Source organism: Saccopteryx leptura, chromosome 3, assembly GCF_036850995.1.
Source record: "Saccopteryx leptura isolate mSacLep1 chromosome 3, mSacLep1_pri_phased_curated, whole genome shotgun sequence".
In the NCBI taxonomy this organism is placed as follows: domain Eukaryota; kingdom Metazoa; phylum Chordata; class Mammalia; order Chiroptera; family Emballonuridae; genus Saccopteryx; species Saccopteryx leptura.
Genome location: NC_089505.1, coordinates 284,087,099 through 284,103,352, shown reverse-complemented (window position 1 = coordinate 284,103,352; position 16,254 = coordinate 284,087,099). Strand labels below are relative to the sequence as shown.

General features: G+C 40.9%; 1 protein-coding gene across 4 annotated transcripts; it reads right to left on the bottom strand.

Annotated features, from left to right (window-relative positions):
* Positions 1–872: 872 nt before the first annotated feature.
* On the bottom strand, positions 873–15,509 carry DPY30 (dpy-30 histone methyltransferase complex regulatory subunit). 4 transcript variants are annotated; one of them, XM_066378580.1, is made up of 5 exons: positions 15,431–15,509; positions 15,080–15,151; positions 14,949–14,996; positions 6,408–6,550; positions 873–1,211 (listed from the first exon to the last, which is right to left on the bottom strand). In XM_066378580.1, exons 2-5 carry the CDS (start codon positions 15,113–15,115, stop codon positions 1,139–1,141), a joined length of 300 nt encoding a protein of 99 aa, XP_066234677.1. In that variant the 5' UTR covers positions 15,116–15,151; positions 15,431–15,509; the 3' UTR covers positions 873–1,138. The 4 variants fall into 4 exon arrangements, with proteins under 4 accessions (XP_066234677.1, XP_066234676.1, XP_066234678.1 ...); XM_066378579.1 differs by having other exon boundaries at positions 15,080–15,123; positions 15,431–15,497; XM_066378581.1 differs by having other exon boundaries at positions 15,339–15,477.
* Positions 15,510–16,254: the final 745 nt, after the last annotated feature.

Below are 16,254 nucleotides of genomic sequence, written 5' to 3'. Positions count from 1 at the left end.
GGGATAGGGCACACAGGCTTTCCTGTGCATTGTAAGATATTTAGCAGCATTCCTCACCATTACCCCACTAGATGCCAGTAGAACCCCACCTTACTCCAATTTTAACAACCATGTTTCCAGACACAGCCACATAGCCACTAGGGGAGGGGGGCAAATCACTCCCCATTGAAAACTACTGCTCTAATGAATGTTTGTCCTGCCTGGCTCTCTTCAGACAATTTTCTCTTTTCTTAATGAGTTATCTCAATTTCTTCATACAGGAATAAGTGAGCAAACCCCAAAAAATGGACTGTTGTAAAAAGAAGTAAAAAACAATGATGTTAACTATTAACTAGCACAAGTACTTCTCACTTAGCTATAAGCAACAGATTAGTAGAAGTGGGTTTGAATGCCCATTCAAGCACTTACCTGTGTGGTCTTGAGCAAGTCACTTATCCTCTCCAAATCTGTTTCATCTGCAAAATGGGAATAACAATATCTACTTTGCAGAGTTGCTATACTAGAAATAATTTATGTAAAATAATACTCTGCCTGGCATGTAGAACTGCAATTGTAGCTAGTATTATATTATTACCATAATGGCTAATAGCATAGGAGGATATTGTACACCCTCTGTAGTGCTTATACCAGTACTCCTACTTTACTGTACATTAGAATCACCTGTGATAGTTTTCAAACATGGAAGCTACCCAGATCCTACCTACTAAGAGGTATAGAAACAACACTGAAAAAAACTAAGATTTTTAAATATTATACTAGATTCTGATGTATTTTCATGCTGTTGTAAAATTGTAGCATTTTGACACAAAAGCAAGTCATAAAAGTAAATGAACCACATAAATTAATCATATAGAAAAACTAATTTACAATAATGACATTTAACAGTTTATTTTGAAGATCATTTTAAAAACAAAGTTAAAGACAATCTGAGAAAAATTGCACAGTATACACTCATTAAATAAGTATGATGATTAAATCAAAATAAGAGAAATATGTTATCATCGGCAACTCTGGTAATAAGTCGTTGTCCTGAAGGTTCTTATACTTCCAAAAAGGAGAGGAAATCATGGCAAGAAAGCTGCCTCTTAATCATGTAAATCTATAGTAGAAACCAAATTTCTATGTTCTTCCCAATAAGTCAGTTTCGATCTTCAAACTGTGCCTTGTTTTTTAAAAGATATGCTGCTAGAAATTCAATGGGATTTGGTGGTCTGTAAAGGAAAAGAAATCCAAAATTTAGAAATTTACATTCTGTATGAGTTCATTTAAATATATTGTTCCATAATAAAAATGAATTATCTTTTAAAGTTTAATTTTTTTTACAGTCAAAGGCCATTGGAATATAGTAAATGTATGTCTGAATCTGCTTATGAACTCAATTCTAAAACACAAGTTTCAAAAGTGTACTGACAATTGGATGACAATTATTATCCCAGGGGAATAATGACGTGAAGGGACCACAAGTGAAGCTTCTACAATACTAGCAGCATTCAGTTTCTTGATCTAAGTGCAGGTTACACAAGTATGCTTGGTTTCTGAAAATCCATCAAGCTGTACATCTATGGTATTCTTAATTTTCTCTGAGTATTATCCTTCACAGTAAGAATACAAAAACAATATAGGAAAATGGTTACAGCCTCACCAAGACATGTAGACGAACTCTCTAAGTGACTAATCAAAGAAAGCAATATTCATTTTGAACAAGTTCTGTGTTCTTTTTGTGTGTGTGTGACGGAGACAGAGAGAGACAGAGAGAGGGGCAGACAGACAGGAAGGAAGAAAGATTAGAAGCATCAATTGTTCATTGTGGCACCTTAGTGGTTCATTGATTCCTTTTTCATATGTGCCTTGACCGGCAGGCTACAGCAGACCGAGTGACCCCTTGCTCAAGCCAGCAACCTTGGGCTCAAGCTGGTGAGCCTTGCTCAAACCAGATGAGCCTGCGCTCAAGCCGGTGACCTCAGGGTTTCGAACCTGGGTCCTCTAAGTCCCAGTCCAACGCTCTATCTACTGTGCCACCGCCTGGTCAGGCAGTTCTGTGATGTTTCTTTTAAAGACATTTCTATTTTTCTTCAAATAACTTAAATCAATAATAGTTCTAATACTGCCACCACACAGCCCACCTGAGTAAACATAATATTTTAAAATTAAAGGGTGTCAGTCATTTCATATTTATTATTTTTACCTAACTTACCCTTGCTGAGAAAACAAGTAAAAATGAAAAGTGGGGAGTAACATCTATTTAAATCCTACAAGGAAAAGGCATACTGAGAATCGATTTATAATGGTCTCAAAATACTCTTCTAATATTTTGAGAAATATACAGTGACAGAAAATGAACTGACTTTGGATGATGGGTACACAATGCAATTAACAGTTCAACTGCTATAGAGATGTTCACCAGAAACCTATGTACTTTTATTGATCAATGTTACCCCATTAAATTAATTTCTAAATTAAAATACTCCTTTAGTAATTTAAAGTCTTTTAATGGCCTAGTGTTTTTCTATATTAATTTACTTACTCATTTTCCAGACTACTTACTTTAAAATTATATTTACTAATAGCATATTACATAAAACTACTTCAAATTCTTTATTCTAGCACATAAAGTAATATTTAGAATTTCAAACTTTAGCCTTTTTTAAAGAAAAAATAAATGATGTCCATACTTCCACTGCCAATAGTAGAGCCATAAATAAATAAATAAATCCTATTTTATAAATACAACAATCTAGAACAAATATTTAATGTGTATCATAGAATTTTATGTAAAATTAATACATTCATTTAAAAAAATTTTTTTTTTAGATTTTATTATTCATTCATTTTAGAGACCAGAGAGAAAGAGAGAGAAAAAGGGAGGAGCAGGAAGCATCACCTTCCATATGTCCCTTGACCAGACAAGCCCAGGGTTTCAAAGTGGCAACCTCAGAGTTCCAGTTCAACACTTTATCCATTGCCCCACTACAGGTCAGGCTAATATATTATTCTAAATCAATAATTCACCCTAACTGTAAGATATAATTTCATCAGGTTCCTTACCAAGTTGTATCAGTGTACTGTTATTCATTATTATTCTTTGAACAAAACATAATCTTCACCATAATCCACCAGTGAGTGGATAAAAAAGATGTGGTACATTTACAGAATGGAATACTACTCGGCCATAAAAAAACAAATCTCGACTAAGAGACATGGACAGGCGTGGGGTGGTTAGGGGGGGGAGGAGGAGGGAGAAGGGGAGGGGGAGGGGAGGGAGAGGGGGAGGGGTACAAAGAAAACTGGATAGAGGGTGACGGAGGACAATCTCTTTGGGTGATGTGTATGCAACAGAACTAAATGACAAGATAACCTGGAAATGTTTTCTTTGAATATATGTACCCTGATTTATTGATGTCACCCCATTAAAATAAAAATTTATTTATAAAAAAACAAAAACAAAAAACAAAAAAAAAATCTCACCTTTTACAACTGCATGGATGGACCTGGAAATTATTATGCTAAGTGAAATGAGCCAGTCAGAGAAAGACTATATCACATGACCTCATTTATATATGGAATCTAATCAACAAAATAATCTAACAAACAAGATAAAAACAGAGGCATAGATATATAGAACAGACTGACAGATATCAGAGGAGGGCAGGGGTGGGAAAGCTGGACGAAAAAAGATGAAGGCATTAAGCAAAAAATAGATATGTAAGACACACAGACATGGACAACAGTATGGTGACAGCCAGAGAGACAGGGAATGGGGGAGGTGAAAGTGGGCGGGGAGGGGAATAAATGAGGACAGAAAGAGACTTGACTTTGGATGATGTGTGTACGATGCAGTATGCAAATGATGTTAAATTTTAACTTGAAATATGCATGGTTTTATTAACCAATGTCATGACCAATAAATTCTATTAAAAAAAGAGCATAATCTTCATCTAATAGATGTTGACTAATACAATTTATAAGAAAGTAAGTGTTTTTACCCTGACCAGGCAGTGGCACAGTGGATAGAGTCAGACTGGGAGGTGGAGGACCCAGGTTCGAAAACCTGAGGTCACTGGCTTGAGTGTGGGCTCTTCTGGTTTTCGCAAGGCTAACCAGCTTGAGCACTAGGTCGCTGGCTTCAACAAGGGGTCACTCATTCTGCTGTAGCCCCCCCCCCCCCCCGTCAAGACATATATGAGAAAGCAATCAATGAACAACTAAGGTGCTGAAACGAAGAATTGATGCTTCTCATCTCTCTCTCCTTTCCTGTCTGTCCGTCCCTCTCTGACCCCTCTGTCTCTGTCACCAAAATTAAAAAAATTATTTTTCATGGGATTTGCTTACACAAAAGTAATTTAGATAGAATTGCTGGGTAAACATACACACAGGAAAGAGAAAAAATTGTAATCTTGTCAATAAGGAAATGTAAATTAAAACAATTTGGCAAAAAATGTTTATAACACTCATGATATCATGGAAGAATTTTAAAAATAAACTTTTGGACATAAACATGATACTAAGTGTCAAACACCATAAAAATAGTCATGCCCTTGAAAGCAGCAAACCATGGCCCTGGCCGGTTGGCTCAGTGGTAGAGCGTCGGCCTGGCATGCCGGAGTCCCGGGTTCGATTCCCAGCCAGGGCACACAGCCGAGGCTCCATTGGAGCAAAGTTTGCCCGGGCGCTGAGAATGGTTCTGTGGCCTCTGCCGCAGGCGCTGGAATGGCTCTGATTGCGGCAGAGTGATGCCCCAAGATGGGCAGAGCATCGCCGGGTGGATCCCGGTCGGGCGCATGGGGGAGTCTGTCTGACTGCCTCCCCGTTTCCAACTTCGGAAAAATACAAAAAAAAAAAAAGCAGCAAACCAACTCTTGGGAATTTATCATACGAAAGTAATTAAATAAAATAAAGGAAATTGAACCTAAATTTTCAACGAGAAAGTAGCTAAATTAATTGTAGTACTATTATGATTTAAAATATAATCATGAAGTCTATGCAGAGATATGAATAAAGCTTTATAATATTAAGTAAAAAGGAAATGTAAAGTTATAGGCATACCATCATTACAGATCTTCATAAATATGCATATGATCAAAGACTCAGAAAAATTGCCTGACCAGGTGGTGGCGCAGTGGATAGAGTGTCAGACTGGGATGCAGAGAACCAGGGTTCGAGACCCCGAGGTCGCCAGCTTGAGTGCGGGCTCACTTGGTTTGAGGAAAAAGCCCACCAGCTTGAACCCAAGGTCGCTGGCTCCAGCAAGGGGTTACTCGGTCTGCTGAAGGCCCGCGGTCAAGGCACATATGAGAAAGCAATCAATGAACAACTAAGGTGTTGCAATGCGCAATGAAAAACTAATGATTGATGCTTCTCATCTCTCTCCGTTCCTGTCTGTCCCTGTCTATCCCTCTCTCTGATTCACTCTCTGTCTCTGTAAAAAATAAATAAATAAAAATTAAAAAAAAAAAAAAGACTCAGAAAAATTAAGTGTCTGAGCTTATGGCAGACTTTAAAAATATCTTTAAGGCCCTGGCCAGTTGGCTCAGTGGTAGAGCGTCGGCCTGGCGTGCTGAAGTCCCGGGTTCGATTCCCGGCCAGGGCACACAGGAGAAGCGCCCATCTGCTTCTCCACCACTCCCCCTCTCCTTCCTCTCTGTCTCTCTCTTCCCCTCCCGCAGCCAGGGCTCCATTGGAGCAAAGATGGCCCGGGCGCTGGGGATGGCTCCTTGGCCTCTGCCCCAGGCGCTAGAGTGGCTCTGGTTGCAACAGAGCGACGCCCCAGAGGGGCAGAGCATCGCCCCCTGGTGGGCATGCCGGGTGGATCCCGGTCGGGCGCATGCGGGAGTCTGTCTGACTGTCCCCGTTTCTAGCTTCAGAAAAATAAATAAATAAAATAAAAAAATATAAATAAATAAATAAATAAAAATATCTTTAATATCCACCTGACCAGTGGTGGCACAGGTTCAAAACTGAGGTAGCCCGCTTGAGCATGGGCTCATCTGGCTAGAGCTCAGGCTCACAGCTGGAGTACAAGGTCACCAGTTTGAATGTGGGATCACAGAAACGATCCCATGGTTGCTGGCTTGAAGCCCATGGTCGCTGGCTTGAGTAAGGGGTCACTGGCTCAGTTGGAGCTCCTTGGTCAAGGCACGTATGAGAAACAATCAATGAACAACTAAAGTGCCACAACCATGAGATGATGCTTCTCATCTCTCTCCCTTCCTGTCTCACTCCCTACCCCCTCTTGCTAAAAAAAAAAAAATATATATATATATACACACACACACACACATACACACACACCTTTAATATCCATAAAATTTTTATATTAAAAAAACTACATATAACTAATGATATTTCAATTAGAAAAGTCCTTATTTTGCTTTCTCTGGTAACTCCTTATGCAGATACCATTATCTTACCTTTCCTTTGCAAGCACAGCAAGTCCCTGTAATAAGATAGGCACAACAGTCTGATCCAGGTAGGCACGAGTTGGCAAAGACTGGAGATCAACTTTCTGTTTTGATGACTTTTCTGCATTAATCTTCTCATTTTCTACTATCCTCTAGTGAATTCAAAAAACATGCATGAATATTACAAATACTTATTTTTGAGTGCTAAACAAAAATTAATGGAAACATGATACTAATAGAAAAGACAAGCCAATAACTAAAAACTAGTATTGAACTGTAAACCTCCTCTCTGCCAACATAAAATAAAATCAGACTTATCTAAATTCCATTCAAGCTTCTTTTCTCTGAAAGTACCATAACTCCTCTTTTAATGTCATATCTCCAGATCCTTCTCTTTCTCACTTTCCTCTGCCTTTTTAGAAGTAAATAGAAGTCTTTCATTTTTGGTCATGAGAATACCTTCTTACAGCTTCAAAAAATGTGGACATGACACTAAGTAGCACTGAATCACAGAGAGAAAGCTAGTCCTATTGCAATTCTTTTATTACAGATAATATCAAGGACAAAGTCTCAGTTTGGTGCTAATATGTCTTTTAATATTTCTGTACCACTTGCTTAACTCTTAACAGAGAGAGTCGGCTTCAGGCTGAGAGCCTTTCACTGGTAACAGAATTCAGCTAAAATTTATTACCACTGTTTTATACTCAGCTTTCATTTTTATAGTTATCCTCTGCCCAATGAGAATGTGTTTTCCATTTATATGAATGAAAAAAAATAGTAAGTAAAGAACAAACAAAAAACAAACCAGGGAACATGAGTAACATAGAAAAAATTATTAATGTAATAGCCACATCAAGTTTAGGAAACAATGAATAACGTTCTACGTGTTAAGAATCCCCAAATTTGGGGCCTTTCACATAGATTCATTTGCCATCCAGAACATCAAAAACTACTTCAAGTAAAAAATTTTGTCTTCTTTTGAAAATTTACCAATTTAGAAATTTAGAAAAAAGTGGCTATCTAAAACACTATTTAAGAGCATTACCATTCAAATGAATGTTTGCTCCAAACATACTCAAACTGAATACAAATGAATCAACAATAACAAAAAAACCATTTTTCTATATTTAGTATTTTTAAATTTTATTTTATTTTATTTTACAAAAAGTGAAAAAAACTATATCAGGCAACTACTCTAGTTTTGCTTATGATGTTTCCCTCTAATTTTGGGACTTAATAAAATAATTTTCTATACATAATGTATAAAATAGCTATTTGCCCATGGATTACTTATTGGTCATCAGTAAATTTCAACAGATAATATTATTTTTTCAACAAAAATAGTCAGTTACATGACACTCCAATGCCTTCAATAAGAAACAGCAATACAGGCCCTGGCAGGTTTGCTCAGCGGTAGAGCGTCGGCCTAGCGTGCGGAGGACCCGGGTTCGATTTCCGGCCAGGGCACACAGGAGAAGCGCCCATTTGCTTCTCCACCCCTCCGCCGCGCTTTCCTCTCTATCTCTCTCTCTTCCCCTCCCGCAGCCAAGGCTCCACTGGAGCAAAGATGGCCCGGGCGCTGGGGATGGCTCTGTGGCCTCTGGCTCTGGTTGCAACATGGCGACGCCCAGGATGGGCAGAGCATCGCCCCCTGGTGGGCAGAGCTTCGCCCCTGGTGGGCGTGCCGGGTGGATCCCGGTCGGGCGCATGCAGGAGTCTGTCTGACTGTCTCTCCCTGTTTCCAGCTTCAGAAAAAAAGAAAAAAAAGAAACAGCAATACATAAGCAACTTCTATAAATCCTATAATCAACTACTTGGCCAAATCCTCTCCTTTGCTTCATGCAAATATTTACTGAATATTCACTATATGCCAAATTGCTATGCTTAATTTTAGGTAAGTCAAAATCCTAAATTAGTTTTAAAAATATATACAAACTACTATAAAAAATAATAAACTGTTAAGAGTGTAGAACAGTGATCACAAAAAGAAAAAAATGACATAAGTCTATGATTGCTCCAACTTAATGCTTTCTGCCTGGAGCACTTATAGGAAGCAATTAAAGAAAAGGGAACCAAAGCAGAACCCAGCTGTCTCCCTGAGTTGAGAGTTAAAAACCCAGGGAGACCAGGCTATCTCTAATATGAAGGGCACACTCAAGGGGAGTCATATGGAGAGGCGAGAGCTGCACAGAGAGGAAACAGCTGCACAGAAAGACACTAAAAAAACTGCCTTCCAGTCTTCTGGTGAGTACCTATCAATGCATGGCTATGAGAGAACTACCCAAGCCAGGGGAAAACGCACATGAAAGACGCAGGAGGCACAATCCCTGCCACTCACACAAGCCAGGACTCCTTCACGTTTCTATGACTCAGAATGGGAAAACCTCATACTACATAAAGCATTGGGTTTAATATGAAAGAAGACGAAATGAGACCTAAGGTAAAGGCTTGTCCAGTCTAACCTAACAAAGCTCAAACCTCAAAACAATCAAATTGTTTCCAAGTAACTTAACTATGTCCTAGAAGAAAGCTAAAGAATGTTTGAAGGCAGCATGGCTGAGTAGCTCAGTTGGTTGGAGCATCACTCTGCTACACCAAGTTGCAGGTTTGATCCCCAGTCATAGCACATACAAGGAAAAACCAAGGGTCTGACCAGGTATTGGCACAGTGGATACAGCATCAACCTGTGATGCTGAGGTCCCAGGTTTGGAACCCCAAGGTCACTGGGTTGAACATGGGCTCACCCGACTTGAGTGTAGGATCATTAACATGATCCCACAGTTGCTGGCTTGTGCTCAAAGGTCACTGACTTGAAGCCCAAGGTTACTGGCTTGAGCAAGGAGTCACTGGCTCAACTTGAGCCCTCCAGTCAAGGCACATAAGAGAAGCATCTGACCAGACGGTGGCGCAGCGGATAGAGCGTCGGACTGGGATGCAGAGGACCCAGGTTCGAGACCCCAAGGTCGCCAGCTTGAGCGTGGGCTCATCTGGTTTGAGCAAAGCTCACCAGCTTGGACCCAAGGTCACTGGCTCGAGCAAGGGATTACTCGGTCTGCTGAAGGCCCACGGTCAAGGCACATATGAGAAAGCAATCAATGAACAACTAAGGTGTTGCAATGCGCAAAGAAAAACTAATGATTGATGCTTCTCATCTCTCCGTTCCTGTCTGTCTGTCCCTGTCTATCCCTCTCTCTGTCTCAGTAAAAAAATAAGAGAAGCAATCAATGAACAACTAAAAGTGACAAAATTACAAGTTGATGCTTCTCATCTCTCTCACTTCTTATCTCTCTCTCTTTAAAAAAAACTGCCAGGTGGACCCTGGGCAGGTAGCTCAGTTGTTTAGAGCATTAGCTCATTACACCAAAGTTGCAGGTTCAACTCAGGTCAGGGCACATACAAGAAGCAACCAATGAATGCATAAATTTTTTTTTTTTTCAGAGACAGAGAGAGTCAGAGAGAGGGATGATAGGAACAGACAGACAGGAACAGAGAGAGATGAGAAGCATCAATCATCAGTTTTTTGTTGCAACACCTTAGTTGTTCACTGATTGCTTTCTCATGTGTGCCTTGACCGTGGGCCTTCAGCACATCAAGTAACCCCTTGCTCAAGCCAGCGACGTTGGATCCAAGCTGGTGAGCTTTTTGCTCAAACCAGATGAGCCCGCGCTCAAGCTGGCAACCTCGCGGTCCCGAACCTGGGTCTTCCAAATCCCAGTCCGATGCTCTATCCACTGTGCCACCGCCTGGTCAGGCGAATGCATAAATAAATGAAACAGCAAATCAGTGTTTCTCTCTTACTCTCTCTAAAATCAATTTTTTTAAAAGATTGCCAAGCAGCAAAGAAGCAGGAAAATACTACTCATAATGAGGAGAAAAACAATCCACAGAAAAAGCCAGAATTGAAACAAATGATAGAATAGGAATGTATGTCATTAAACCAGTTATTACAATATATATTATATGTTCAAGAATATAGAGAAAAGCACAAATAAGTTAAACACAATACTCAAAAAAAACCTGAATGGCTAAAATTTTTTCAAAACCATAAAAAATCTAAACCTATAGATCAAAAAAACTCAATAAATCCTAAGCACAAGAAACATTAAAAAATTTTTAAAGTCACCATGACACATCATAATCAAATTATTTAAAACCTGAAATAAAATTTTAAAAGCGCCAAGACAGTAGACTTCTTGTCAGATATAATGTCAGCCAGAAGAAAATGGAACAAATCTATACCCAGCAAAAACATCTCAAAAACAAAGGCAAATAAATGGCTCCTTACCAGCAGATCTGAACTACAAGAAATGTTAAGGAAACCCTCCCTGACCAGGCAGTAGCACAGTGGATAGAGCATCAGTCTGGGACACAGAGGACCCAAATTCAAAACCCCAAGGTCGCAGGCTGCTTGAGCACAGGGTTGCTGGCTTTAGTGTCAGATCATAGACATGACACCATGGGCACTGGCTGGAGCCCATGGGTAACCGGCTTGAGTCCATGGGTCATTTGCTTGAGCTCAAAGATCGCTGACTTAAGCAAGGAGTCACTGATTTGGCTGGAGACCCCTAGTCAGGGTACATATGAGAAAGCAATCAATGAACAACAAAGGTGCTGCAATGAAGAACTGATGCTTCTCACCTCTCTCCCTTCCTGTCTGCCTGTCGCTTAAGTAAATAAATAAATAAGAAACTCTTCAGGAGGAAGAACAATGATAACAAAGAGAAGTTTGGATCTACACTAAAGAATGAAGACCCCAGAAATATATATGTAAAATATTCCTTTTTCTTATTGTTGAAATCTCTTTAAAAAATAACTTTTATTTATTTAAATATTTTATTTATTCACTTTAGAGAAGGAAGAGAAAGAGAGAGAGAGAGAGAGAGAGAGAGACTGAGAAGGGGGGAGGAGCAGAAAGCATCAACTACCATATGTGCTTTTACTGGGCAAGCCCGGGGTTTCGAACCCAGTGACTTCCATATTCCAGGTCAACACTTTATCCACTGCGCCACCACAGGCCAGGTAATAACTAAACTTTAAAAAAAAAAAATTTAAATACCAACCTGTAGGGCTTATAACATGTAAAAGTAAACTATGTGAGAGAAAATGGAAGATTACTATAGTAAGATTCTTATACTATAAATGATAAGATATAGCCCTGGCCAGTTGGCTCAGTGGTAGAGCATCAGCCTGGCGTGCAGGAGTCCCAGATTCGATTCCCAGCCAGGGCACACAGGAGAAGCACCCATCTGCTTCTCCACCCCTCCCCCTCTCCTTCCTCTCTGTCTCTCTCTTCCCCTCCCGCAGCCAAGGCTCCATTGGAGCAAAGTTGGCCCAGGCACTGAGGATGGCTCTGTGGCCTCTGTCTCAGGCGCTGGAATGGCTCTGGTTGCAACAGAGTGATGCCCCAGATGGGCAGAGCATCGCCCCCTGCTGGGCATGCCAGGTGGATCCTGGTCGGGCGCATGTGGAAGTCTGTCTGACTGCCTTCCTGTTTCCAACTTCAGAAAATAAATAAATAAAAATGATAAGATATATTATCACTTGACGGTAAGTTATGATAAGTTAAACTTGCATACTACAGTGTGTCCCTAAAGTCATGGTGCACTTTTGACCGGTCACAGGAAAGCAACAAAAGACGACAGAAATGTGAAATCTGCACCAAATAAAAGGAAAACCCTCCCAGTTTCTGTAGAATGATGTGGCAGCATGCGCACATGATGACATAACACTGTGACTACAGCGGAGCAGCCCACGGCCATGCCAGTCGAGATGTGGACGGTACAGAGGAAAGTTCAGTGTGTTCTGTGGCTCGCTAAATTCGAATCTGCGACCAAAGTGCAACGTGAATATCAACGCGTTTATAACGAAGCGCCACCACATAGGAATAACATTACTCGGTGGGATAAGCAGTTGAAGGAAACCGGCAGTTTAGTGGAGAAACCCCGTTCTGGTAGGCCATCAGTCAGTGACGAGTCTGTAGAGGCTATACGGGATAGCTACCTAAGGAGCCCTAAAAAATCTGTGTGTGAGCCCACATCGAACTGCACTGAATAGGTATGAAACTGGGAGAGTTTCCCTTTTATTTGGTGCAGATTTCACATTTCTATCATCTTTTGTTGCTTTCCTGTGACCGGTCAAAAGTGCACCATGACTTTACAGACACACTGTCGAAACCCTAAAGCAAACACCTTAAAAAAATTATTACAATAAATAAAATATAATCATAAGAGAATAAACAGCAGTAGCCATATGATGGCTTCCAGACTTTCATATATCACAATTAGATATAAAATAATACAATAGAGGAAGAAACTAATATTAATTCTATTTTACCAACCAAAACTGTAAAATTAAATATAATTATTATTTTACTATCACTATTAATTTACAAAAGAACAAGCATTTTAAAATTATGGAAGCAGGGCCCTGGCCAGTTGGCTCACTGGTAGATCGTCAGCCTGGCCTGTGGATGTCCCAGGTTCGATTCCCAGTCAGGGCACACAGAAGTGCCCATCTGCTTCTCCACCCAGCCCCTCTCACTTTTCTCTTTCTCCTTTTCTCTCTCTCGCCTTCCTTCCTGTAACCAATGTTTGGTAAGAGCAAGTTGGCCCCAGGGCACTGAGGATGGCTCCATGACCTCTGCCTCAGGCGCTAAAAAACGGCTTTGGTTGCAAAGGAGCAAGAGCCCCAGAAGGGCAGAGCATCGACCCCTAGTGGGCATGACGGGTGGATCCCAGTCAGGGCACATGTGGGAGTCTGTCTCTGCCTCCTCTCCTCTCACTAAAATTAAAAAAAAAAAAAAAAAAATTATAGAAGCAGGAAGACCAATCATCAAATAATGTATCATTTTTAAACACTCTCTTCATTCTCATTTTTTTCTCACTTTACCATGGAAATTGAGAAAAAGCATTTAGTTATCACTGCTCAACAGTAGCACGGTTCTGGAATTATACACAAGCACCATCAAAAAAAAAAAAAAAAGGACTGCTAATGCCTAAAAAAAAGTCTTAAATGACTAGAAAACAGCCTGACCTGTGGTGTAGCACAGTGGATAAAGACCTGGAATGGTGAGGTTGCCAGTTAGAAACCCTGGGCTTATCCAGTCAAGGTACATATGACAAGCAAATACTACCAATTGATGCTTACTGCTCCTGCTCATTCCCATCCCACCCCCCTTTCTCTCTTTTCTCTTCTCTAAAACAAAACAAAACAAAAAAAAGACTAGATAACAAAGTGCTGTATATCTTTATCTGATTCAGCAGAAGTTCAACTAAAAACTGCATTAGGAAGAGAAAGATTCTCTTATCAGTATGGATATCGAAGCAATATATATTATTAGCAACTTTACAGACACATTGTAGTCATTCCACATGCCAGCAAACTGTAGGAGTCGGTCAAGATCAGAAATAAAATTTAATTGTTCTTTAAAAATGTCAACCTGGCCCTGGCCAGGTAGCTCAGTTAGTTAGAGCATCCTCCGGATATGACAAGGATGCAGGTTCAATCCCCGGTAAGGGCACACACAAAAAACAACCAATGAATGCATAAGTAAATGAAACAGCAAGTTGATGTTTTGCTCTTTCTCTCTCTCCCCTTATCTCCTTCCCACTCCTTTCTCCTTCCTCTAAAATCAATAAATAAAAATTTATAAAATAAATAAAAAATAAAAATGTCAAACTACTTAAGTTTAACACACAGCTCTCCACTTACCCCCTGGTAACTTAAACAAGTTACTCAATTTCTCTGAGCCTTACAGGGTTCAAGATATATGCAAATCATTTAGTAGTGAGCCTGGCAAACAGTAAAAGGGCTAACAAAACACTAACAGCTGTTACTATTACTCTCCTCATGAATGCTCCTGCCCTCATTTATCCAAACTTCATCACCAGGAATGTCTTTCTTTGTGTAGAAAACCCATACATCTTCAGAAATCCCGTTTTCCTAACCAATTCCACATAGCTCTGGTTAATTCATTTTTTTCCCAGCATTTACTCATTCATTTACAAAATAACTTGTATTTTTATAATAACCTCTTAGCACTTATATGAAAAAGCTCTATAAATTTACCTTCTTTTTCATATTTTTCACATGTACTTTCTGAATTCAGATTTAACCATGTAAGGCAAAAATAGTCTCTGCTATGTGTGTTATAGCTCCCAATGGCACTTGACTAAACTCTGCAAAGAAATCAACATTAAATGCTGACTACACCAACAAAAATCTGCTACAAAGACAATGAGTTTCTTAATTGTCATGTGCCATCTTTCCAAAGCAATATCCCAACAAATGCAATAGCCACCAAGCAAAATGATTCTTTGTTTCCATACATCACTTTCACAAGTTCCACTTCTTGACTCAGAACTAATTTGTACGTCCGTATACCACAAAGTGTTAGTACCGCTAATAAAACAAGCTACCCATAATTTGATAGTATTTGCTTCATGATGATAAAGTCTTCCCTTGGGCAAAGCAACCAAGTAAAAATGGATCCCAAGTTTTCTCCGGCTCTTAAGAGACGCACAGAAACGGCATAGGAACTGGGCGAGTTACCTCGACGTTATCTGTGAGACCGTACTCAGAGTGAGGATTTTCTGCAACCTAAAAAACAAAACACAGGTCACAGATATCAGCCGGCCTTTCTCACAGCACATCGCCACCTTGAATCCAGGGCCTCCAGGTACCTGCGTCTGTCCCTCCAGCATCTGCTCTGGCTCCATGGCGGACCCTGCAAGTCACAGTCCCCGGATACCAGTCTTGGAAAACAAGAACAAGGGTGAGTTACCCCGGCGATTTCAACACTAAGACACCAGGACGGAAAAAAAAGAAAGAAAAAGAAAAGACGCCAGGATCGAGTCCAGCCCAGCCCCCGACCGCGCCCCTCACCCCGACCTGGGCACGGGATCACCCTGAGCAGTAGAGGAAGCAGGGTGGGACACACACCGCGACCCCGCGAGCGCGCGCGTCAGGTCCGGAAGCTCCACGATCCCAAGCTGCCACAAGAAGTGGTGAAAGGGGATAAGGGATCTGATTACCCGGGCGGCGCACTCCGCTGCTAAGAGCCCTGCAGCGCGCCACCAACTCCCAGCACAAACCGCTTCCGCCGTAAGTGACGGTTGTCGCACGACTAACGCGCTTGCGCAGAACTCCCCAGGGGGCGTGGAGTGAGGAGGGTTTCTGACGGTCCTGGAGTCTACCTGCCTCGCTGGGTTCGCAGGCTATCCTAGGCAAGGTCTGGTCTCCGGGTCCGTGAGAGAATCTTTCCTCGACCTGCCCAGCCATGCTGAGCACCACAACTGCAGACCCACTGACCAGCCAGCCCTCGGTGCTGGCTGAGAGCTTCTGCCCCAGCTTTTCGTCGCGGAACCGAAATCACTTGCTGGGTAGTTCTTTTTTTTTTTTTTTTAATTTATTCATTTTTAGAGAGGAGAGAGAGAGAGAGAGAGAGAAGGGGGAGGAGCTGGAAGCATCAACTCCCATATGTGCCTTGACCAGGCAAGCCCAGGGTTTCGAACCGGCAACCTCAGCATTTCCAGGTTGAGGCTTTATCCACTGCGTCACCACAGGTCAGGCCTGGGTAGTTTTTACTATGAAATCTCAGACCCAACCTCGACAGTCTGCGAAAGGATATCAATGTTTTACGCTAAAGCTAAACGAAGAAGCAGTTGTTTTGGAGCTGCGTAATAAGCTTTTATTCAGACCCTTAAATCTGTGAATATGTGATGGTAACCATATTTCACGCTTCTATCAAGATTAGCAATATGCAACTGGCTTTCCAAACCGTGATACTGTTGACACTATTGTTTTTGTAAAAAATACAAAGGATAGCCTGACCAGGCAGTGGCTCAGTGGATAGAGC

Coding starts and splice junctions, on each gene's coding strand:
- DPY30 (XM_066378580.1), bottom strand. CDS start 15,115: ATGGAGCCAGAGCAGATGCTGGAGGGACAGACGCAG. Junction 14,997..15,079: donor TGCTGGAGGGACAGACGCAG/GTACCTGGAGGC, acceptor TTTGTTTTTTAG/GTTGCAGAAAATCCTCACTC. Junction 6,551..14,948: donor GTCTCACAGATAACGTCGAG/GTAACTCGCCCA, acceptor TGAATTCACTAG/AGGATAGTAGAAAATGAGAA.